We start from the raw sequence: 27,771 nt of genomic DNA on the forward strand, positions 1-27,771 counted from the left end.
TCTCTCCTGCAATATTTAATTTAACAAAATACGAACATTTCGTCCATGCTTAAAAAAAACAATATTTTTGAAGCTTCCTGATGAAAATACATTTAGTTTATGTAATACGATTGCATCAAAATCATTAAATATGTATATTATGTCATTCTAATATGTTTAATGATGTAAAACACATGTTGTCTGATTGCTTTTACCGTTGATTATTTACAACTTAACATCAAACACTATTTAAACTAAATGGCGCTTCTTTTTAATGAAGGTAATTTGTTTTAGTGTAAGGGTTAATCTGAATAAACGGTTAGCTGTTTTGCAATATACTGTTAGGTTAATAGCAGAAGGACTTTAGCTAGATTAGTAACCGTCCTAGTATTTTACTTGTGTTGTTTTTGATATAGTACTTGAATGTATAGTTTATATAGTGTAGCTTAGTTTAATGCTAGCAGTGTTCAAAATAATCAAGTTTTCGTAAAATTTGATAGTGTGATGCTGCGTAAAAAACACAAATGATGACGATGGTGATGATGATATAGTTGTTGTTGTGTTTTATGATGAAGATTATGATTACGATATATTTTAAAATACGAACGATCTGCCAAATTTAAGTGCTATACAAACCAAATACTTTTTAATGACTTTGAAAATGGTCTGTAACGTTTTTAACAAAGATATGTTGAACCATTAATATCTTTATTAAAAAGAGTATCCAAGGGACTTAAATCTTGTAAAACAAGTTACAGACTGGTAAACATAAACATTGCAATAAAACATATGTTTTCAATGTTTTCAATGGTTTTGAAAGTATAGTACTTAGCCATAAGGCTGTTTTTACTAAAACATATATTGCATATTAATTCAACAATAAACTTTCTAATTGAATGTTCAATTGTTCAAACTTTAATACGCATGCTCACTTTTTCTTTGGACATCAAAGTGTAAAGTCTATCGCAAAATATGTGTCTTGTTGGGATCTTCACTTTTCTTAAGCTTCACTTTGCTTGATTGTTTGAACATATCTTTCAGTTTGTCCCATTCTTTGAATAAAACGCTGTCTCGATGTTGTATGTTTGTCACTCTTCGCCAAATTCCTTAAATTGACTACACGCGGATTGCGGTCATTTATCCGTAACACGTTCATCAATGTAGCCAAATCGCTTAATTTGTGGGGTTTTTTCAGTTACGAAATAACATTTCCTGGACGTTACAAATGGAGGTTTTTAGCTTCTGGTCATTTTGAAAAATAGTCCAGTCAACGAATAATGTCTGCCTTGTTATTCAAACACATCTTTACCGATCTTTGATGACGGCCTATCAGACATTTACTGGGCAACAACGGCTCTTTATGATTCATTTTACTAGTGTTCAGTGCACAAACTTTAGATTTATCTACTTTATCCTCTATGTCTCTCATCAATACGAACCAGAACATAAATTCGCATACTCTCTTTTGTCATGCTACTAAACATTGATGTGTTCGATGCACAATGTGCAACATTTCACGTTGTAGCCGTTTTGGGATTATAACATATAACGCTTTGTTTACAATTCCATCAACATATTCGTGAGGTTGTGTCTAAGCGTTTAATGGAGTCTTGTACTTATGTTCTGGTCATCCTTTCTCAATCAAGGGTTTGATACATCGCATGTCCTCATCTTCTTCAGAAGCTTTATTTCAACACCCGATATTTCAACTCAGACATATTAAATAAAAGCATGCACTTTAAGTAATTAAACTCACTCATACATCACAAAGTATCTCTCACACTGAACTTCTCTCAGTCTTGATTGGGTTAGTATTGTGAAAAGGATTAGTGTCAGAGTGAATACCCTGTTCCAATACAATTGTATTACATATTCAAATATGCACTGATCTTTGATGACGGCCTATCAGGCATTTCACTGGAATTATTAGCTCTTTATGATTCATTGATTACATTGTAGATTTCTCTACTTTATCCTCTACGTCTCTCATCAATCCGCACCAGAACATACATTCGCATGCTCTTTTGTTCATGCTACTATGCATTGATATGTTTGATGCACAATGTTTTGGGATTATTACCTTTAACGAGTTGTATACAATTGTATCACATATTCATGTGAGATTGTGTCTGAGCGTTAAATGAAGTCTGGTACTTTTTTCTGGCTATCCTTTCTCAAACAAGGGTTTTATGCATGCATGTCCTCATCTTCTTCATATACTTTGTTTAAACGCCCTATATTTCTCCTCAGACAAAGGTAAACGAGCACGCAACTGGAATTGATTGATATCAATTTCTGGTACTTTGTCCTGAGTATAAGGTAATTTATTTTTTGACACAAACATTGTTATACCAGATTTATAGTTCAAATTGAAGTCATACTTGTGTAATCGCAAGAGAAATCCACTATCGATTAAGAGGCTTGTGTTTTGTCTCTACTGTAAACTCGCGTCCATACAAATAATGGTATACTTTTTTCAACAAACACAATTGCAACAGTCCTTTTCCAATTCGAAATGATCTCTACTGTGTTGGTTTCAATGCGCGGGATACATATGCCGTCTATTTTTCGTTTTGCAAAAAGACTGCTGAAAGTCCAAATGAACCAGCATCTACGCTCAACGTTTGACCCTAACTTGGATTCTTAAAAACTAAAACAGGTTTTCAACTGCCAGTCTGTGTCATTTTCCGACTATTTTTGAATTGGCGCACTTATTTCTGACATATTTGGCAAACATTCCTGCAGATATGTGATGAAGCTTAGACACCAAGCAAACATGTCATATCGGTCCTATGTTGGCCCGATATTATTTCCAATGCCGGCCAATATCGGGTTTTATATCGGTTCGACATCGGATGTGCAACACGGCTACATATCGACCCGATATATACTATATATATCTATTTAAGATGTGCAACCGACATCATGCCGATAATTGTAAAACATATATTTTAATCAACAAATACAAAACAAACGCATATATTAAACTGCGTTCCTTTTAGATCCAGTATAGTTATTGTCATGACAGTTTCACATTAGCGTCCTACTTACCTAAAACTGAAGCTGAAGCCTCGCTTCGTCCGCTTTAAGAAATTATGTTCGATATATATCTAGACCCTTATGGCCTATCATGTGATCTTCTGATTTATATTATAATACCAAATCGGCGTTTGCAATGAAACATTTCTTATACTAACCACTGCGATATTATGAACATATTCGCAGGATATATGAATTTGGTGTGCAACTGTTTTTTTCTTAACGGATGTATCAGGATGACATATTACATCACACATCAAGCCTTATCGAACGTTCCATAATTCAACGTTAAATATAAAAGACGCTGCCCTATTACGTTCTAAATGGTGATTTCATTAAGATCAGTTTTCGTTACAATACTGAGAATATTATGATAACACACATCCAGAGATAGTATCTGAATAGTATTTTTTTAGTTTTATTATTACACAAAGTTCCATAATAATGATGAAAGCTTGGGTAAGCGCAAGGTTAAGGTAAATGCAAATGATTATGGGTTAAAACGTTTAAAAGGTTAGCTTATACTATGTAATGAAGTAGTCCCTACAATTATTCGAACCTCAACGTTTAAGTATTCGGTGTATTCGGCCTTTCAATATTGTCTGAACTTTTTTTTGTATTTTGTCTTATATTAATATCCATCGTCCATACTCATAACACAAACTTCTTAAGAAAAATATATTTCTTAAGCGCGTATCTTGCCCAACTCTATTTCGTTTACTAATATATGCACGTGCAATTATAGCATTAGCTTTTCTTTTGCAATCACCTTGATTTAATAAATATGATTGTACACATTGTTTTTTTATTTAAAATATTTTAAAATCAATGTTCAAATGTTATGTTGTGCAGCCATAAAGCAATGTAACGATTTACACATACAAGTGTATTAATTATACGTTTAGGCCATAATATTTATATCGCATACTGTTTTTGTAATGAAAATTAACACAACACACAAACAAACGCAAATAAGCAATAGGTATGGTGTTTAACAAGTATCCAACACAGAACTACAAAATCGTGTGACGTTATGATATTCGAAAATATTCGGAAATATGTACACTAATTTTAACACACACATAAGAACGATTCTAAAAAGTAATTCTTGTTTTAAAACGAAGCGTTACACATTGATTTATTATATATATATTTGGGTACGAATTTTGTTTAAGTGCAGAGTTCGGAAGTCAGACAAGGATACATCAATTGCTTCGTAATGTTATGGAAAATACCATAAACATGTGAAGTTAATCCTTATATCATGAGCAACAAAGTTTGCGATATGTTTTTAAACATATGTGGCATTTTCCGATCAATTTATTTCGCACACTTTAATAAAGATGTTTAATATTTATAATTATATGATTATGAAATATGCAGATTGAGCGTTTTGGTTTCCGGAATGCTAAGTCATTGAGTCTTTACCGCTCTTGGAATTCTTATAACTCCTTAGGTATCCAGTAGCTTATTTTAACGTTAGACGAAAAAATGAAACCGGTTTCTTAATCAATATGTCTACCTAATTTCGAAAGGAGATTTACCTAATTCACAAACAACTTAATATATACCATACCCAAAAACATAACAAAAGTTAACGCGTGGTTATTATGTCAACATATTTATTATAATAAATTAATTGTATTCGTAGTTTCATTTATTGATAGCAAATTTTGTGTTAAGGAACAAATAACGTATTCTTTTTTCAGACCGAATAGCGAACTGATATGTCCGTTTTAAATAAGTACATTATACAAAGCTTATCACACTGCTATAAACAATAGTTTATATGAAGCTAAATTATACTAACATTGTTCTAACACGTGATTACTTAATATGGTTTATTAACACCCAATGTTCTTGTTTACGACTGTATTACAGCAATTAAATTATACCTTATAACAAAATGTATCTACTTTACTTATTCAAACCGTTTACAGAACTGTCATATTCTTTTAACAATAATCATTCATAGTAAAGATTATTCAAACTGTATTACATAGCCAACAAAATCATGTCATCAAATTAAATAAGGGACTGGTTTTGCCTTAATAGCTTATACATAAACATTCACCAATTAATGACAATAATTTAACATTTAATTCAGTTTCTTTTCCAAAAGTTGCTGAACATGGGATCTGTATTTGTTTGTTTTTTTTTAATTTGTGTGATATAAATTAGCATGTAGTCATGATTTCTAGATATATTGATAAATTCTAACACATTTTTACACAAATTGCTTTATTTAGAATGTACATTCTTATTTCGGGGTGGCATGTGGAACATCACCCGGTTTCGTTTTTTTTAATCAAATGCAAAATAAAACAAGGCATGTTTCGAACTTAAATAATAACTTTACATTTTCCGAACTGTTCCAGATATCTACAAAAACCGTCTGTAGCATTGATAACAGAGTCTTTATTTTAACACATTCCAGTTATTTTAATCAGAATAAATCCAGTTCCAACTTGCGGATGAATATTGATCAATGTACCCATTTATTATTCTATTAAATATATTTCAACTGCTATTTAGTCATTATTTATCGGTGTTTTTTTTTAGATATGTAATACGGAACTAATATCTCATGTCTAATTAAAACCGAAACATGAAATGGTACACGTTCAATTAGAAAATGCATATCCATGTTCACAATTCCCATTTATTGTAGTCAGGAATATGTAAATTATGATTTCTACAAAATACCTACACAAGTATTATTAGTTCATGTTACTGTTACTATTATTCTCGGCTGGATTTAAAATAAGGATTGAATACCTTACTAAATCCATAACATGAACTGCTTCCACCATCCGAATGTGTATACATAAATTAATTTTCTAAACATATAAATATATGATGACAATGGCATCGTGTTAGTGGTGGCTTTGGCAGTGGAGATGGCGGTGGTTGTGGTGAGAATACTATGTACAGACAATAATGGTGACGGATGTTGTGGTGTTGGCATGGTGGCGATTGTTTTGATCGTGGAAGTGGTTGCGATGGTGGTAGTATTAGCGTTGGTAGTGGTTGTGGCGTTAGTAGTGGCGATGGTGGCGGTAGTTGCGACTGTGGTGGTGGTAGTGGCAAAAGTTGCTATGTTTTTGTTGGTTATGGCTTAACATGATGGATTCCGATGTTTCTGATGATGACAGTGATGGATCAAAGTTGTGTGTTGATGGATTAAAAATTATAGATACATTAAAATATAAAAATTATTCAGGTTGTCGTGGAGATGAAGATAATGGTGATTATTAATATCGATTATGCTTATAATACTATTCTAGCCGAGGAAATTATGATGCTGAAGATACTGACGACGATGTTGATGATCATTATGAGGATTATATTGATGATCATGATGAGAACGAGGACGATACCAATAGGGTTATTATAATGCTGATTATAATGTAGGTGGTGGTGATGCTGCTGGTGTTGTTTCTGTTTATGATGAGTATAATAGTGTATTATGACATTACTCAAGAACATTTTACTTTTTATAAACTATTTGAGTCACTGTCAATTGTTTTTCCTAAGACATGTCAAGTATTTGGTATCCTGACACTTACCATGGGCTATGATATTGGTTCAGTGGTTCACATATCGATTTAAGCCATTTTCTAACCCTAGCAAACATCTTCTAATAGTGAATAGTTCGTGTGAGACTGAACAATTAGAAGGTAAATACACATACTGGAACGCCCCTATAATAGAATATTCACTAGAAGTAGATGCCATCAAGTTCATCGTCAACCTTATGATCAACCTAATCATCAATTTGTTCTTCATCGTTCAACGTATTTATTGATGGACGAGTCTATTCTATTAGCTGATCAGCGGAAAAATAAAATTAGATGAATGCATGTTATCATGATGTAGTGAAAATAAACCCGTTGAACTATGAAAATAACAAATTAAAAAATGTTTGAAGCAATACAACATATTGCTATGTTTTTTAATAAGGAATAGCTCGTCTGAAAGTAAGAGAATATACACGGCGAATAAAACGAACAACACAATGCAAGCAATTGATGGGTCGTATTTACAACTCCATGCATCATATGGTAACAATGCTGATGAAGTCAAGTGCACGTTATGATTAATCAAAATAAGCTTTTTATGTACGTTTTTTATTCACAGTCCCCATGTTTCCTTGGTCAAAAGTTCCAATACAATTATTTTCCTAGAACATGTTCTAATACGTTCGTTTACGGTATACAGCTGAGGAAGTCACGTGCCGTATACATTAATTTCGCGTGCGTTAATTTAGTGTAGCTTTCATTGTCCAAAACAACGAATCAATAGTTTTCCCGGACTAGGGACTAGTTCGTTCTTTAAGAAAACTAAGGCGGCTTTTCAACTGATAAAGTCACTTTCCGTTTAAATGAACCCGTTCACGTGACTAGTCATGTAATGTATTTAAAACGTTTGTTTTCATATTTAATTATAATGGTCATGTTAACGTAAACAGATGCCATTTATACGAGTTTCCGGACTCTAGCCTAACACGTTCTTGCAGAGTACATATACACTTATCATGTTGATAGATTGCCGTCCAAATGTATCACTTGCATGCGATTTCTAATCGAATTTAGTGGTTGTATTGCATTTAAATGCACATAACCGAATTTTTATTTTCCAAAATTGCAAAACTTAATCTTTCATGGACTAAATATTCGTGTGAGAACACAAGCAGCTTCCAAGCTCATACAGTCATATACCGTCATTATTGCATCTTGTACACATAGCGATTGAACCAATATTGCGTTCTTGTTTCATAATTTATACCGAAAGTGCTAATCTTTCAGCGTCCAAAAATACACAAGCATGTAAGACGGTGATATAGTAATGTAAAGTGCAAATGACCATTCATATAGTTCAGTCAGTGTTTTAACTTTGTTTAAAGTATGATGCCCATTTTCCAGCGTCCGTAAAACTAAGCGTGTTTTTTTCCAAACTGAAAAGCACCCTGTCGACGAAAGTTAATTACCCATATTCAACAAATATGTGTATAATTCGAGAGTAGCCTGATGTCTATCCCTAGATGTTTATATAACAGTATCTTATTATTTTTACAGCAGCAAATAGAACAAAATAGTCTATAATGAAGAAGTAAAGCGTTAGTTTTGCCAAGGCAAGTAAAGCTTGACTGTTTTTGGTGAAACTAAACTTTTTGTTTTTCATTTGTTATCAATTAAAAAATCATTTTATTTGTGTCAATACAAACTATTTGAAAAACAAAGACTCATAACGTTGTTTAAGGATATATAACATCATTTTCCTGTCTTTTTGTTCTTAATATACTTGATATAAAACATATAGTGTTATTGAAAACTATATTATGCAGTTATGTATAAATATAAGCCGGTACTTGAACATGTTTGCATGTATTATTTTATTTGAAAAGAAAGTACCTTTACTTCTGAAAATACATGCTTGCGTGAGCAAAAAGAGCTAAGTAATTACAGCGTTTTATTGCCCGATTTATTTCATTAATTATACCTGATGTTTGCTCAAACCACACTTAGCCAAATCATTCTGGGTAAGCTTTGCCAGATTCATCATGTCATCTGGTGAAGATTGTGACGTCAAGCTGTCATCGACGTAAACGTTGTTAGTCACAAAGTCGAGCACATCAGGGTCTGATTATACGTTATACATACGAAGGCCGTAAGTTACCTGAGCCAGGGAAGAGCTATTTCCAGAACATGAACACGCATGCGGTAATCTATCTGGATATTTGAATTTGTACCACAAACACCTGAGATAATATCGGTGCTGCTCATCCACTAGAAAGCAATAGAACATCGTCTCTATATATACTGTAACAGGGATGTGCTCTTGCCTAAATCTCATCAAAACTCCTATCAAACCCGTAGTCAGGCCGGGACCACTGAGCAAATCTTTATTCAAAGAGGTTCCCTGAAATTTTGCAGAGGAATCAAACACACAACGTATCTGATTGGGCTTCTTCGGGTGAAAGACTCCAAAGATAAGCAAGTACCAGCTTTTTTGAATTTCCCAATTCTCAACAGTAGACAAGTGAGGGGCAACTTATGTATGTCCGTTATCAAGTATCTTTAACATGAAATCAACACACATACCTTTTTTACAGGATTCTTAGCAAAGCTTGCATTTAGAAGCCGAGCATGTTTCAAGGCCAACTGCCGATTATTGGGTAAACGTTATCTGGAACTCCTGAACGGTAAAGGGGCAATCCAACAACCACTACTGTCTTTGTGCATAATCTTAATCATGATGTCAATAAATGTTCGATCATCAACCGAGAGTGTTTGTTCATTACTGACCGTCTGGAAAAAGACATGATCATAACTATAACACGAGTCCACTACAAAAAAGACTGTATCACAGGGCTTAAACAATGACTTCCTACCTCTAGACAACACCTGGGTCTTATTGACATTTACCTTACTTTAGGCATGAACATCACTTACAAAAAGTTAACCCACAACCACCCAGCCGAGACCAATACGTTGAAATGTCACTGGTTGTCCTACAATCTGCAATGCACCTTATGTACGTCAATCGCATCCATACCTTTCAGCATAAGTATGTTAACATTGGGATCATAAGGGAGCAAGAAACTGGCAACATTTGCAAGGTGAGAAATCTGTCTCAGTTTATTGGATGTGCAAAGTTCAGACTTGTTAAATGGTATATATGGACATTTAATGACACAAGGTAACCTGTAAGAAACAATGTTTGTACAATAACGACCTTTTGTAACGGATATTCCAATACAAGTATTGACATGAAATGCTTCCTCAGGAAAATCAACATGCAAGCTATGGAACAACTCATTCTTTGCCAGCGACTTATTTCACTGTTCATATACACTAGCATAACATTTAAGCTTGTTGACAGGATTACTATCAACAATTACATTTACAAGAAAAAAAATTGCACAATATATGTTATCTACATCATTAACAATTGTAAATCTGCTGGTGACTTGTGGTGGACCCACTTTACTGTTTTCATTGTTCATACTGTTTCTTTGAGTGGTCTCTCCACCTTTCTTTCTACAGGATGTACAAAACGAATCCGAATGCATTGCATCGTCGCTGGTACGATTTGAACATGCCACCGTAGTTGGACACTCTTGAACACTGTGGTTCGGTTTCAGACATTTAAAACTCAGGCCTCTGCCCTTAACAAATTGTTTCCTATCACTGTAGGTGCTGTTCGCAAACATGGATCGTTACGAATAGTAGCCTCGTCTCCTATGAATTCCACGAATGCAGTGAATGGAAGGAAACTAACGATATGTTTCTTTTTGTAATCGTTGGCCTTGGCTGCCCACCGTTCTTGAACATTTGTTGGAAGCTTGACTAGTATAGGTGCTAAGCCAATCGATGTATCATATAACGATATAGCCGTTGAGAAACCTTCTTTGTCTTCTTTCAAGCCAAGTATTTCATTCAGCAAGTCACTAAGATCATACCATTTATGTGAGTCTGTGTAGGTCGGTCGAGAGACTGATTCAATTCGCCTTGTGAATGATTGGTGGACACTCCGCTTTTCCATAACGTTCATCAAGTCGAGAAAATAGTTCATCGCATGCTAATACCGGATTTCTTGGGTACGATAATCACAAGCTTACTGCGTGCTAGCGAGAACTTGGCCCCAACCACTTCATAGCCAAATCCATTTCCTCGGAAGCGATTGTATCCATCTCGAACATCACATTCTTGAAACTCGTTTTCCAGGATTGATAAGACTCCGCTTTTTTACTAAATATAGTCAGTCGCGAGATAGCCATGTATTTTTTTAAAGAGGAGTTTGCGCATATTTTCCCCAATATTATTGTCAGCCACTGTGGGATTGTTTGTGAATTTATTGATGTAATCTTGAACTAGATCGTCAGGCTTTACAACAGGCAAAGTTTGCAGTTTGAATTTAACGTCTGGTTCAACATGACCATCTGATCCATCAGAGCCGTCGACATCTTGCTCTTGTACTACCTTTACTTCCGCAGCCGCAGTTTCGAAAGCCTTTTGCTGAGAAAGAACTTAGAGATTTGCTTCAAATTCTGCGTTCTGTTTGCTGCTTCTTGTTGAGTTCATGTATATTTGAGCTGTATCTTGGCAGATTTGGCTTCTGCTTGTTTCAATACAATGTGTTCACTCCTAGAGGATCTCGAACTGTGTTTCTTCACACTACCATGAACAAAATTTGGTTTCATTCTTGACATGACTTTTTTCAATATTGATTGTTTAATTTCGTCAATATTTTCCAGCGCGTGTAACTTCGCTTTTTCCTGTAGCAACACGTTTGTAGTGAGAGCCGATAATTCTGTAAGACTTGCTTCACTTATAACAGATTTTAAGTACACTTCAAATGCATATTTAACTTCCACGTAACTGTCATAGGTTTCTTGTAATTGCTGTTCAATAAGATTGATTTTACCAACATTACTATCATAAGTTAAACTACTTACTTTATCCACAATTTCAGTCACTTTGCGCAGTTAAGTAGAACAGCGCTTTATAAAGTCATCAATTATCTTTTCATAAAAGCCGTTCCTTTGGTAAATAAAGGACGAACAATCCTTGTTCACATTCAATAAACTTTCTTACCTCAGGATTAACTACAGATGAGAATTTACTGTGACTATTTTGAACGTGGATGTAGTTCGATGTCCAGTTCCCTTCGTCTCAACCTGCTTCTAGCCAAGTGTAGTCCAATTTTTACTATTCTGCTCTGGAAACAGATAGAGAACCAGGTCGGGTCGAACAAGAATACTGTATGTGGTGGTATCAGTATTTATTCTTACATTAAATTCGACATAAGGTAAATGGCTGCAAAACAAAACTAAAATACGTTCAGTTCTTCAGTAAAATACAACGAAAATAATGTATTATAATAACAAATACTTTAATTGATTGAAAATGGTAAGACGTATAGCCTATATGAAGTTATAAACAACTATATAGTTACGAAAGAAAATCTTTGAAAGTTACCCTCACAAATAGCCTCAAATGGTCGAAAGGGTAGGTACGACGTAATTTTAGTACGAACAATATTTACTGAAAAAACCTGAATGAACGAATATACCTCAAAAGAATTACTGCCTAAACAAGATACAAGCAATATAGCAGTGATAACATGTTGAAAACTTACACCATGCGGGCTATAAACCGGTATAAACGTCTAAGAAATTGCCTAAATAGCAATGGCGGCAAACGTCTCTAACATGCGTAGGTGAACAAACATTAAATATACCCAAGGGAAGTAAAGAGCGCTATATTATACGGTTACATATGATCGATGTAGCCAGCACACAGAATACCAAAACGATAGGAAAAATTCGAAAATAGAACTGCAAACGAAAATTCATTACCGTGCTTACACTTAAATGGTATATTCAGAAATGTACACATAAATAACCAACGCATACTTAGATATTCTAAAATTTAAACACTATTATTGTTTTTATATTTGGAAGATATTGACCAAAAAACGATAACGAAGCAAACGTTGCGTTATAAATATTATTTTTAATTTACACTTTTTACCCGTTACGTGAATATTGTTAAAACAAAGTCTTCGTTGATGACGATGTGCATATAGTAATTAATTGTTGATCAATCAAAGCGTTTGCAATAAATATTTAGAAAACATGTATAATATCATAAATAAAAGTAATCTCAATGTAAACACTAGTAAGGTTCATTGGGACTGTATGGTTTTAGAAAGTACAATGATTATTAATTATTATTAAACACCGAGATACTTTCGAAATACATAGAATTTCAGAAAATAAATTACATGGCCCATTGCAGGCATACAACTATCAATGTATCATCTCTTATTTATACACACATCCTATCCTATACAAATATACGATCGTAGTGCGTTTAACAAAGTCACCAGCAGACAGGTATACCTCTTTTTTACCAGGGGTACGCTGGAGATCACTCTACTGACTTACAACTAGACTTGACCATTCAATGGTTTTGTAGACATGTATACCTATTATTTAGCAGGGGCACACTGGAGATCAATTTACTGGCTTACATCTAGACTTGTTCATTCAATGCTTTTGTAGACAGGTATACCTCTTATTTAGCAGGGGCACGCTGGAGATCACTCTACTGACTAACAACTAGACTACATTCAATGTTTTTGTGTGATTTCATCTGCTGCCTGTATTATCATGACACGTGTTTACTTTTGTTGTTCTTTTAATCCAGAACGTGCACTTACGAAACATGTTACCTGTATAACTTGAATGTGTAATCATAAGACGTTGTTTGCTTTTACTTTAGGTACCTGATTCACAGCTATTACCGGTGTTCCCATCGGGTAAATTTGAAATATGTTGAAATATGCTATTTGAATGGTTTATCACATGGCGCTGGTTGATATTTTTCAGGTACCTTCAGGGCAACCGATTACGCAACATTTCCCGGGCGACGTTCAGGGGCTTGGCAAAACTACGCTTTCTGTGAGTTACAATAGACAAATGTTTTGTCGTGAAATAAATGCCGTCCATATGTCCAAGTATACATGTTTTAGTCAATGATATGCTTGATATAATTTATTTATTTAAGATTGTTATTTCTTGCTGTTTAATTGTCTTATGATTGCACAATTGTTTGGCAAATTATGTGCATAATGCTGTTTATTGATGAAATTGTGAAATATTCGTATATATTGCTTAATTTTGTTTTTGAATATAGACACTTGCTATCCTTTTCCATAAAAATACATAAGCAGACGAATGTTAAACACATTCCAAGCTTATTTAATATATTTGTTAAAGTATTTAGTTACAGTATAGGTATCATTCGTTGCTTAAGATTACGATTTGTTTTTGTTACAGATATTTATCATCAAATCAACTCGAATCCATAGACGACGGTGCATTTGCAGGAATGCCAGACCTATATGAACTGTAAGAAATGTTAAGTGCTTTAATACAGTACATATTACAAATGTGAAATTATGATTTATAATTTTCAATTTGGTTTATGTATTTCTTCAAGTCGTTTCAGTAATGCATAGTTTACACAACTTTGATAAAATTAACACATTTCTTAAATAATAATTACCGGTGACAATATTGAAAAACACGTCATTTATAAAAACTCATTTAATATGTCTAACAATGGTTCAGAATACACATTCTGTAAAGATAGATCGAGATATATCTTCTGGTAAGATACTCATTCGTACTTAATTGTATCCATATTGTGTACAAAACTCCACTCCAAATCTAACAAATGTAATACAATCTTCGTTTTTCAAGAACTTGGATTTGTTTCCGTTTGAATAGTTGAATATTATTTGGTTGAATTCCAAACGTGTTTAGCGATATATGTTTGAATTATATATATATATATATATATATATATATATATATATATATATATATATATATATATATATATATTTGAGGTGCGAATAATTAAACTGCATTACCTCGATACAGCCCACCTGACGATTACTTTTAATGTGAGTACACAATACATGTATGTCAATTTATCCCGGTGAATGTCACGCCTAAAGCGTCCATTTCACTCAAGCAATATATTACATGAATTACTATATATAATACGCTTCATGAAGTTCGATCCGTGAAAATGTTGTATTTTCAGCATTTATTATTGTAACAATTTAGTAATAATTATGCATTTTAGTATTTAAAAGATTTGTGATAGGTTGGTATTTAATTTATGATAAAGTTAAACAAAAAATTTTATTGTTATACTTCTTGAATTAAAAATAAGGATAAAGTTCCTTTTCCTTATTTAGCAGCGAAACAACTACCTAAGTATTGATAAATAAATGAAAATAAAACATGTTTTAGAATAAATGTTTCATTTTTCGAACAACATTGATTGTCAAAGTTATCGGGTACAGTTGTATACATCTTCAACAGTATTCAAATTGCAACATTCCCGTTTTAATATACTTTTTATCTTTTTTTATCTACTTAAACTTTCCTATTATTTTATGAGTTGCGTGGTCATTAGTTATGATAATATTTAATGTGATTATATTTTTGTTACATAGAAAATGTATTTGGCGAGATTTCCCGAGTTTTGTAAGTACCAAGACGCCTACTAATGAAACAGCAACGTGTGATCTAAAGTTAACAGTTTATCTTATTTAAAAACGTGATGCGAACGTTGTCAATGCCTTACTTTCTCTTCTTTTTAAGCACTAAAATCATCATAAATGTGTCCTTTTTCGAAATTTAAACACGATATGCACTATCACTAATCAATAAACAATTATGTGTAGTTTGTGTTTAGGTTTAAGACTTTCTTAACAGAGGTTTTTTGGAGAGGAAAAGCAACGGTCAAAAACGAACGCCATCAAAATAACAAAATCTAAATTAAAGATAAAGCTTAAATATTCGACTCTTTAAAAATACATATAAACACATGTATGTATTAATCACTCAAATTATATATACATATAGAGAATCTTACAGGAAAATAGTTAAATTAAATATGCAGAATTCTAGAAACGAATTTCTAATGTCTCAACATCTCAAAATCAAAATCAAATCAAAATAAAAACAATGGGTGTGATGAAACATATTAGACAATTAACATTGTTTAATATATATATATTCGAGTACTATACAATTTAATTTCCAATTAAGAGCCAATAACACAAAATACTAAATTGTATTGTGCTTATATTTTGTATTATAAATGTGGTAACATTTCATTGATTATTGTTGATTACTATCAAACCAGTAACTAAGCTTAGCTGGCGATATCTAAAACTCCATGAAATGTGTTCTTCTGACTATAGCGCGTGTCTGTGTTTCTGCAAACACAGTATTTAGAGTAAAGACAAATAACTAATCCCCAAATTTTGAATATGTAGTGGATAGGATGTCCGCCTAGCGATCGGGAGGCCGATGTTTCGGTCGCTATTAGGGGGCGGTTTGTTTTATCCTGTCCCTGTTGCAAACATTTACCAAATAAAACCGGGTCGAATACATGTCCCTATATCCTGTCAACAGAAAAAGTGTATGCCTACGCACGCTATGACGATTGCCATGCTATTTTATCCTGCCTTTGTTTCAAACATTGATTAAATAAAGCAGGGTGGAATAAATTGTCCTATCTCCGGTCAACAGGAAGTAGTGTATTCCTACGCACACTGTGACGATTCACATGTTATAATATCTGACCTTAGAACTGTATTGGGCGCATCATGAATTGTATCGTTATATTATATATAATCCTTTTTTTCTTTAAAATATATTACAGAACAAGCTTTCCGTATTTATCATTTTCATTTACTTGATTACGAAATGAATGACGTATCTAGTTTGACGTCATTTCTGAGACGAAAGATACTAGTTTCTCTCAGGATTTTATGGACAATAAGTTTGACGTGGTGGTTTTAACAGTATTTTAAAAATATTTTTAAAGCATCGAACGAATCATAAATGTATTTTATTGTGTGTTTGTCATTCATAATTGTTTACTTAAATAGGAATAAAATAATTCGCAGGATTACGATTTTGTATATCGGGGTTTCGGTCAGAGTGGTTAGCATTCGATACAGACGCTATCAAAAAATAGCGTGGTTTAAAATACATTTCGATAATAGGGATGGAAAAACAAAAAATGGATTTTGTTAACAGGATGGAAGAACAGATAATGGATGTGTATTTCGTTGTGCATTTATTGTTTTAAGCAATATATTTAAGTTGCCATTAAGGTTAATACAACTAAGTTTTTGTTTTGCTGCTGCATATCTCTTTTCATTTTATACGAAGAAGAATAACACATTATCGATATGTTTTATTATTTCTCCTCATATTTTCAATAGGAAAGTAGTAAAAGGAACTGTTTAAAGTGAAACTATTTTTTACTTGACACAATCGGTAGTAACTCGGTCGCCTGGAATGTTGTGAACATGTAGGTGGCTCGCTCGACAAGAATAATTATATTGTAATGTCAATTTATCATTTTGTCTTTGATAAAATGTGTCAACGGCTTGAAGCAGGATAAATATAATTCATGGTTGGTGCCGAGATGGATAACGTGTTTTCGGTTCTGCCAGAAAAAGAAAAATAGGGCTCGCTCTAATTTTTTTGTCTAAGCCTCTCCTGATTGACTTTCTCCGGCTCGGTACCAACCATGTATTCTCTATATCTTCCCAAAAAGACAATCAGTACTGGTTCTACAAAAAATGGACTGAAGAAGGTTTCAATTAGTGTTTGGCTTTCGATACCATCGAACTTAAATATATATGTTCAATTCTAATTATTCTGGTATTTGATTTAATGTCATTAAAAACAAGAAAACCAGGAAAAGCGCACTTTGCGCAACATTTTGTACCGTGAGACCACTTGCTTGCGTGATAATCACTTTTGTTTGTGTTTTTTTCAGTAAGATAGAAATAAATCAGCATCACAGGTGCTTTCGTACTCTGCAAGCCTGTTTAAGTCCATATTTCAGAAAAACTGTTGCTTTTGCCTTTTGGGTATATATAACATTATCGCTGTACTTTACAATTTAAATAAAGATGTTGCAATTAAATTTGATTAATAGACACGTGCATGAGATGTATTTAGGCGTTATTATATAAGATTGTAAAATGCTTATGCAATCTACAAGAACGTTTAAGTCTAAAGTCTGGGACAACTCAATTTTTGGAACTTTTTGGCACTTAAACACGGGGTAGTGTACGTTAAAACAAAAGCTAAACCAATAGCTAAATACAAGCGGGTTTTAGTCCAAACTCCGGTGAATGTCTTGCTTACTTTGCAGACATTAAAAATACATTCAAAGGCCAAACTTGACGTCACGTGACCTTACTTGCTTAATATGTACTTGTATACTCTAAGATAACTAGTTCGATTATAGTTAATGAGTATTCCGTGTTGAGAGTTTGGACCCTGAAACATTGGAAATGTGCTTAATAAATATAACGAACGCTAAATCAATTACACAACGAAACGCTCAATAAGTTGCAAATATTGATAAATATAATTGAATTATTTTGTCAGACAATCTCTCTTTCTTTTTTCGGTTTGTGTTAGAAATGAGGATCTGGTTGCGGTTCCTGTTTTAATCACTGTTTAAACGCAGAACTGAATTAAAACGCGTAGTAAAATATAAAGACATACCTAAAACGTTCACGATTATCTGTTTTTGTGATTCCAAACAAACGTATAATGATACATTCAACTAGTCAGTTCTTAATAGTTTAAAGACTTGCACAGTTAGTGAATCGTCCCACTTAGTTGTGTAATGTTTTAGCCATTATTCATGGTTTGCGAGTTAATTGCTAAACCTTTCGTAAAATATAATTATAAGTGTATGTTAAATTAAAATAATATATATACAACTACGATAATGTTAAAAATAAGGTAATAAAGCGTAAATGAAAATCAACAAATACCGGTGCACCTTCACTTATGCAAATACGTCTATATTCTTAATATTAAGAACGTATGTTGTACACAGTCCATCATACAACCACTTTAGTCGTATCACTTCGTTCAACAGTACTTATAAAGGCATGGGGTAATATATGAAATCAATCATTCTGTTAAGTGTGGTGGAAACAGGTTATCATTGTGGTTTTATCGGTATATCATAGAACATGACGAAATGATAAATGCAAATATAAATGGTATAATTGTTAAATACGATTGCCACTGTAAACACTTCATTCTCTGAGATTACAGGAGATATGTTTATAGAATATGTGTGTCATTGTTTCAATATAATGTAAGCCGTTTCTAAGATTATAGTGTTGGCCAAAAATACCATTTCTACAAATGACATGATAACTTTTATTGGAAGACGTTTTAATTAACAATTAAACATATATTTAATATTATATGATCTTCTTTACTTAGTTAAAATGTAAAAAATATACTACTATTTGTATATTCCTTTGATACTATACGTATTTATAATTGACTTATTTAAACAAATAACACAGGCTCGATAGTTATAACTGAATAAATCTAACTCATGTTTTGTTTTATATTAAATAAATTATTGAGTTAATGCTACATTCCTCGATAGCGTGAATCTATCAAGGCAACGGTTTTTCTCAATGGCACACTCATGCTTCGAATGTGACAACTGTGTGTTAAATGTCTGGTTAATGAATTACAAACTTCTAAATATTGATTACTCTGCCACTATTTAAAGCTAACATGATTTTTTATTTTTGTTAAAAATAAAAGTTTTAAATGTAATTCAATTATACACTTTTTATGATTAACTAGAGATAAACATTGTGTGTACATGGTAAAACAATATGAAGTCATCAAACACACTGTGTCGCGGAATGTCAAACGTTAGACTACTCTGAGTGCGTTTAAAAAAAAGCATTCTCACAGGGCATTACCGTGTGTCTCGAATGAATAACATGACATTATATGTTGGCAATTTCTGGAACAATAATATTCCCCGACATACTAAGAAAAATATAAAACATTGATGCTCTTCTTACCTCGACAATAACATTATATCCGGAGTAAAAAATATAGTGTAGGTATGTTAAAATTTGTCAATTTACGGGGATGTTTAGATTGAGCGTATAAGATTCGTTCACTTTATCCAAAAATATAATATTAATTTGTGTACGTATTAATTCCCAAATTGTCTGACACGTAATATCCAACGCCACATGTTTGTCTTTATTCGGGATTAAGATTACTTAATTATGATTTTTCAAATTTTCAACTACAATCATGTATGAAAACATCATTCAACACTTCTAGACTTAACTTCTTTACATGTTTTATGAACACTCTAGCTGAGCAAGTTTCAAGTTCTTCATGATAGAGTATGTTATTGGTTTATTTGAGTACATATATCATCGCAATATTTACACCACTTTTGTTTTCAAAAAGTGTTCGTGAGATCATATTGTTTTTTTTATGTTTTCGATAATTCGATCAGTGTTTTAAATAAACCTTGTGGACTTATCACTGTTATTGGTACTATAACTTAATCATATTCCCAAGGTTATCATCTACGTCTTCATTTTCTTAATTGTCCTCGCCATCATCACACTCATCATCATTATCCGCATCATCATTTCTCACAGAGAGACTATTATCATCAAATTGATAATTATCATATTCAAAATCATAATGACCAGAATGATAAAAATAACGAAGCCGATGATGATGAAGAGGATGTTGCTGTCGATGATGATTTTATTAGATTAGTAGGATTATAATAGTGGCTTTGGTGGCGATGATGATGGTGATTGCGGCAGTCGAGGTGGAAGCGTTGGTGGCGTGGGTGTTAGTGGTTTCGATGGTAGCGTGGGATGCGTGGTAGTCAGTGCTTTTGGTTATGGATATAGACCCAAAATTGGTCAACAGATGTATGTATGCTTCTCTTGTGCCTTTAACAAAAAGGAACCCCCCCCCCAAAAAAAAACAAAAAAAACAACAACAACAGTTGAAGGCAATATATTCGACAACTGTTTTAAAAAATAGTGCTCGCAAATACACCACACTATAATAAAGAGAAAACATATGTATAGATTGTGGTGTATATATGTACTATTATTATTTGAATTCTTATTTATTATTTTACAGTTTGATTATTATTATTATTTGAATACTTATTTATTATTTTACACGTGAATTACACTATTTAAAAATATATGCAAACATGCAATATATAAACACTGTGATCTAAAATAACTATTGTTGTATATATCACTATAAAATAATAAGTCTATTTAGTGTAACATGTATATGATATTTATACATATTTTAATTTATTGCTTATAGTTGATGTTCTCTATATAGTTTTTTTATTTTACAATTTAATTACACTATACAAAAACATACAGAAATACAACATATAAACATTGTGATCTAGATTAATTATTGTTGTATATATTTCTATAAAATGAAAAGTCTATTTAGTGAAACATGTATATGATATTTATAAATATTATTATTTATTGCTTATAGTTGATGTTCACTATATAGTTTTATTATTTTACAATTTAATTACACTATTACATATATTATACAAAATACAATATGTAAACATCGTGAGCTTGATGTAGCCTTCAGTATTCAATAATTAGTAAACTTAATGTAACATTTATATAATATTTAAAAATATTCTTATTTAATGCTCTATTATGTCTTCTATATATTTTCCCTTGATGTAAACACTTTACATAAGAAGTTGTTAACAATAAATATTATCAAATGTATTATTACTTATTGTGTCATGTTATGCTTATTCACAATACAAAACGTTGATTTTGTTAACTGCTTATTATTGTAATATTTATTTACGTGAAATCAATATTCATCATTTATGCTATTCTTTGTTAACCTTGTCTATAAAAAGGCGACAACACAAAAGAATTGCGTTTACTCGTGAACCTATTTAACCGATTCTGAAAAACATGATAAAACGAGAGCTGTTATAATGACATCCATTTATAAGTTCTGTAACGCATGATAGCACAGTTTAAATCATTCACAAGTCTATACTGTTCAGTGATAGATAATGACGGCGCTGACCGTCGTTATTTTGTTGTTTGTTTCGGCCAAGGCAGGTCTAACCAGGTCTGATAGTCCTCATAGTCGACGCGGGAGACCTGTTCCTGTGCGTTTTTGAAGAAGATAACCCCCATTACGGGTCCATACACTGGACACTACGTCAGACATTTTTCGTTTGACACTCATGAAGACCTCTAAGTTCAGAGGAGTGAGGTCTTTTCTAACAAATATGCCTGATTGGCGGACAACACGACCTTGTTTTAGCACTGAGTTTCGCAGTAACCTCTACTGAAAACGCACAATAATGTCCTTCTTACCGTCTGGTCTTTTCTTCAAACGATGTGCGATGTCGATATCGCTTGTGTCTATCCGGCAGCCCAGTTTGGTGTTCAGGGTTTCAACCATGTATTTGATTGTTTCTTCAGCGGTTTCAAACCTCTTGAATTGTTTTTTTCCCTCAACGATTTTTTCAATATGCGAAATTCCGCTAATTATTACATTGTTGCTTCGGCTATATTGATTTGCCTCAGTCTTAATATTTCTCCTTTCAGATTCGTTCTTGGCGATTTAATTAGCCAGTTTGGAATTGACTTCTTGATCTGCGAGTTTCTTGTTCAGCCCTTTAACATCCTGTTTAAGTTTATCATTTTCTACTTCGCGTTCGAATAATCTCGATTCAAGCACTTCGATCTGTTTTAAAAGTGAAATCACTATATCGTCTTTCATGTCAGATAACAGTTCTCTCATGGTCTTTTTAATTCGTGCGTCGTCTTTTTCTATAAGTTGTTTAATTTTGGAATTTATTTCTTCAATTGACCTATCGACAGTTGATGCTACATTTGCTTACTTATGATTAATGTCTTTTAGTTGGGATTGCATGCCATTTATTTCAGAGGACACGTTATACTCTGATTTCCAATAGGTCTCTCTAACTTTTGACATTTTTGCCTTTCGAGTTTTTTGAGGTTTTGGAGTTTGTTCTTGTTGTTTGTTTTGTGATGGTGATTCTTACAAATCAATTTCACTGATATTACCAGTAGAATTTATGCCCTTTTTACGTTTCTTTTCTTCAGTTGTCATTGTCCAAATCACTTTATTATCTCACTAATTTGCCCAGTATACATTGGTTTGTCGAGCGTGGGTGGCCTTTACATTGTACCGTTACACTTTGAGGTCACAAACTGTGTACAACGCGGGTAACGCAGGTAAACATCGGGTAAAAAAAATATGGCCGCTACCAATACATTTATATTCAAGAGTTACCGTGTAATAAAAACGCCTTTAGTTCCAATCCATGCCCAGCTGTCTTTTGTGGTTTGTTACATCATTTTTCCCTGGTTGCACAGACACTAAAACGCACTATCGCGAAAATGTTTTTAAGGCTTTTTTTTAATAAATGATCACTTATTTTGACGAGCGCTAAAAGAAAGCCGTCATTACTCGCTGTTTCCCGGTTCGTTCTTTCTGTTTTCTCCCTCTCCTTCTGTTTTTGTTGCTATTCCTTATTCGGTTAAAGGATACAATAAGGGACCCGTTCCTTTTTTCTTGTCGAAATTTGGTTGTGAAAAAAAGGAACTGTGTAACTTCATTGAATCCGAAGCATGCTGAATATCATTGTTGTTATTCAGTCCAAGAACAGGAACTGGAGTATTACTAAAACAATTATGTTCTGAAATAAGTTTTATATAACAGGAACGTATGTCAGAATATGTATAGATGTGTGTTTCAGATTTGTACACATGAATAAGATATATATAGACTATATTGTATCACATTTTGGTTTGCACAGGGAATGAGGAACTGGTTCCGTTTTCTGTATTTAAAGGGAGAAAATGCTCTAAGCCATTAAATTATACATAAGTTGTATTCATAACATGCTTAAATATTGTTCAATGTTTCGCCAATGATAGTACAAATTGTATGTTGTATTTAATTAATACGTGTACTTCGACAATATGTTTAAGTTCAGGGTGAAAATTGCAAATGAAAGTAAACAAATACAGGAACGACTTTTTCCTTCAATATATGTCTAAACGACTATTTATTTGTGTTTATGTTGTTTTGTATTGTGCCTTAAATAAAGGACCAACTGATTGTTTATGATAATAATTCAATACTGCTCCAGCAGCTGGAGTTTCACTTCTTTATATTTAATATATTATTTCTATAAAGGACTTTCATAATACGGCACATCATGGAAACACGTTGGTATTATCACTTCGTGCCGTTGTCTATTAAACATTAATCGATATGTAATTGTGTGTGGAGAAATATTATAAAAGTAGCTTGATCGCTATATAAAATACTAAATCAATATGATAAGTGCCTGTATAAATATATATTATATAGTCTGCACAGCGGTTTATAAGAACGAAACACCATGTCATGAGATGATTTTAAAATACACGATTCATACTTATGAATTTAATATGTTAATAATTTGAGTTTTATATCATCCGTCCATTAAAAACCTATTGAACGATAAGCCATAATGGATGACGTTTTAAATTGCATTCAAACATTTGTATTTAATGATCGCATTTACATTTAAGAATTGTTGATCGTATTGATTTGGAAAAGAAACCGAATGATTATTTAATTGGTTGAATTGTATAACTTTATAACGTGTGGATTTACTTTGGTGCTACACATTAAACAGAAAAGGGTTGATTTATCGAGTGGATATTTCAAAAACAATTTAAGACACTTCCACCTTTTGTTTTCAATTCATATTCGGAGATATCACTGTTTTCTATGGTCACAACAATCTGATCAGTGTTAAAAGTAGTCATTTAGCCTGATCACGGTTATCAATACTGTAACTTTATCACAGACGTTCGTTTATTATATAATTTGTGTGTCTTAGTTTCCTTGGAATTATCACACTTATCATTATCCGCATCCTTATCTCGCTCAGCTTGGGAGCATATTGATCAGCATACTTATCATTGTTATATACAACATTATGATTACAACTATCACAATTATACAAGATACATATTTATATGAATTTAATAAGTTAATAATTTGAGTTTTATATCAACCGTTCATAAAAAACAATTACACGAAAACCCATAATGGATGACGATTTTAATTGCATTCAAACATTGATATTTTAAGATCGTATTTGCGAATTAAAACAAATGGTTGTCTTGATTTGGGAAAGTAATGTAATGGTTATTTAATTGGTTGAATGGAAAGGCTTTAAAACGTGTGTTTTTACTTTGGTGCTACACATTAAACAGAGAAGGGTTGATTTATCAAGTGGATATCTCATCAAACATTAAGACAATTCCACCATTCGTTTTCAATTAATATTGGGAGATAGCACTGTTTTCTAAAGTTACATGAATCTGATCAGTGTTTAAAGTAGCCCTTTGGCCAGATAAGGGTTATTCATACTGTAACTGTATCAAAGGCTTTCATTTATCATATATTTCAATGTCTAAGTTATCCTTAGAATTATCACACTTATCATTATCCGCATTATCTCGCAAAGCTTGGGAGCATATTGATCAGCATAGTGATCATTGTCATATTAAACATCATGCTTACAAATATTAGAATAATAATCGTCATTATCTTTATCATATTCAGTATTAGTATCAATACCACCTTTATCATTAATTGGTTAATGTTTTGGATTTAGATTACTATAGTTATCAGGAATATGCAAAGAACCTCAAAATGATGTAGTACAGTTCTAAAACCTTTAAATTGTATTTAGTGATGTACTTATATATTCAATATGCATGCTTTGATTTCTACAGCGTTAACCGTAGTCCTGAATACGTTTTAAACCGTTTGTGCTTTTTTTTATAAAAAAAAAACAAGTATAAAATAGTATAAATGGTTTAAAGGCTGTTAACACACTTATTTAAGTTACCGATAATGTATGGTTAAGGAAAGTACAATAAGTCTAAAGATCTGAACGTGTGTTATGCACATACAAATAGTTATAACATTGTATAACTAATCAAAAAGTTAAACTAATACTAACAAGAACATTTTTTAGACGTTTGTGAATTAAAAAATAATAACATATTTGTTAAAGCAACGATAATCCAAATGGGTATGCGTTATTTATGTGTATGTTGTACAAATAGAAGTCCATTTTGCCATTTAATTTAGTTTGAAACGAAACCATATATTTATATTGAGACGTTGAGTACAGGATGATACTTTTGTCACTTGAATAACATATTCCCAGCTGTTCAAAGTTGTTTGAGTTTTTCGGTGTAAACTAAACGGAAAATAAAACAAAAACCAACCCGATGGTATTTATATAAATGAAGTTATGACAAATTTACATAGTGTATTTTACACAATGCCTTTCCTTTATTTATAAATATAGCCCATCTTATTAGATCAATATACGATTGCAGTGCTTTCACATAGCGAACAGCAGTAAGGTATACCTGCTATTTTGCAGGGACTCGCTGGGGATAATTCTAATTGCTTACCACTTATCCCTTACAGTATTTATGTGTTGTTTGTGTTATCAGTAAACTTGTTATATTTGGGTGTTCTTCAAATCAAAAACTAACCCTTCTTAATGGGTTTGCTGTATTGTTTGATTGTTTAGTCACAAGGCGGTGTTTGGTTTTTACTTCATGATCCTGTCGTCCAACAGGTTAGGCAATATTCCTCGGGCAGCGTTCAGCGACTTGCCTCAACTAACAAAACTGTGAGTAAAACTAGGCACATGATTTGTATTTAAAAACATACCGTCCAGCTGATATATATATCATAGTATATCTGAGTTAAATTTTTAAATCTTATTTATTAGCTGTTATTCCATGCAATCAAATACTTATTAAACAGCTATCATTTCTAAGGAGTATTTAGGAACAGGAACGATCCTGTTACAATATCTTTATTAAAATGATAATGCTGGCAATTGATAAAAAATACAAAAACGTATTCGAATACAGTTTGTACGGTAAATTAAACGCGACCGTTTAACACATAAATATGTCAACATAATAGTTTGTGTAGCAACATTTTATTTTCAGTTGTTACTAATTCAATAAACGTGTACATGTTAGGTCAGTATATGTTATAAAATGGAATATATTGAGATCTTAATTTTGAAAACATTATGCGCTCTAAGAAAATGTGAAATTAATATTCTAATATATTACACACATAACACTTTATTTTACCTATAGGAACGGGAGAGGGTTTGGTTCTTCTTTCACTTTCTACAGAAAATGTGAATAGCATCATAATTTAGAAAAACATGTACGAACTATTTTATTAGCGCACATATCAAAATAACGCTGAAATTTAAAAGTGGTATAATAGTGCACATATCTAAATAACGCTGCAATTTAAAAGTGGCAATATGCTTGAGTTGCACATATCTAAATAACGCTGCAATTTAAAAGCGGCAATACGCTTGAGTTGCACATATCTAAATAACGCTTAATTTCTATAGTGGCAATATGCTTGAGTTGCACATATCTAAATAACGCTGCAATTTGAAAGCGGCAATATGCTTGAGTTGCACATATCTAAATAACGCTGCAATTTGAAAGCGGCAATACGCTTGAGTTGCACATATCTAAATAACGCTTAATTTCTATAGTGGCAATATGCTTGAGTTGCACATATCTAAATAACGCTGCAATTTGAAAGCGGCAATATGCTTGAGTTGCACATATCTAAATAACGCTGCAATTTGAAAGCGGCAATATGCTTGAGTTGCACATATCTAAATAACGCTTAATTTCTATAGTGGCAATATGCTTGAGTTGCACAATGTCTCATTCTACTTTTGAATAAAAGTATCATTTAATCTTTGTCTTACATTTGAGATACATACCTTATTTTTTCCGACATCTTGAAAGAGCCTCGTAAAACAATAAGTTATAAAGCAAGTCCTTAAGTAATGAACACCAGATGATCTATTAGGAAGAATATTGCAATACCAACATAAGTGACTTTTTGAGTAAACTTTTTTCTGTCTATCAATTCAATTCAAAATTTAATAAGGTTAATTTATCTGGAAGATTGACAATTAAGACGACAAAGTTTACCGTATATAAAGTCATTTTGTACATCTTTTTACAACGAGGATTTGTTTACAACATTTCATATTTACACGCTCAGTGGACATACCATTTACAATTCCCCAAACTTTACCGCCATAGTTCAAATTGGAGTTACAAGTCTATCAAAGAGATTTAATTTGTGGCTCAGAGAAATATCAGTAAATTTAAATGAATATTTATTCATTCTAAAAA

General features: G+C 32.5%; 1 protein-coding gene across 6 annotated transcripts in view; it reads left to right on the forward strand.

The window, feature by feature from the left end:
* Positions 1-27,771, forward strand: part of LOC127864471 (insulin-like growth factor-binding protein complex acid labile subunit) — a 349,772-nt gene that overhangs the window by 228,126 nt on the left and 93,875 nt on the right. For all 6 annotated transcript variants that reach the window (XM_052404091.1, XM_052404094.1, XM_052404090.1 and 3 more), the window contains 2 exons: positions 13,418-13,489; positions 13,868-13,939. In XM_052404091.1, coding sequence (XP_052260051.1) covers positions 13,418-13,489; positions 13,868-13,939 — 144 coding nt within the window. The remainder of the gene's footprint in view (positions 1-13,417; positions 13,490-13,867; positions 13,940-27,771) is intronic.

The sequence above is a fragment of the Dreissena polymorpha genome, chromosome 1 (assembly GCF_020536995.1).
Source record: "Dreissena polymorpha isolate Duluth1 chromosome 1, UMN_Dpol_1.0, whole genome shotgun sequence".
Taxonomy (NCBI): Eukaryota; Metazoa; Mollusca; class Bivalvia; order Myida; family Dreissenidae; genus Dreissena; species Dreissena polymorpha.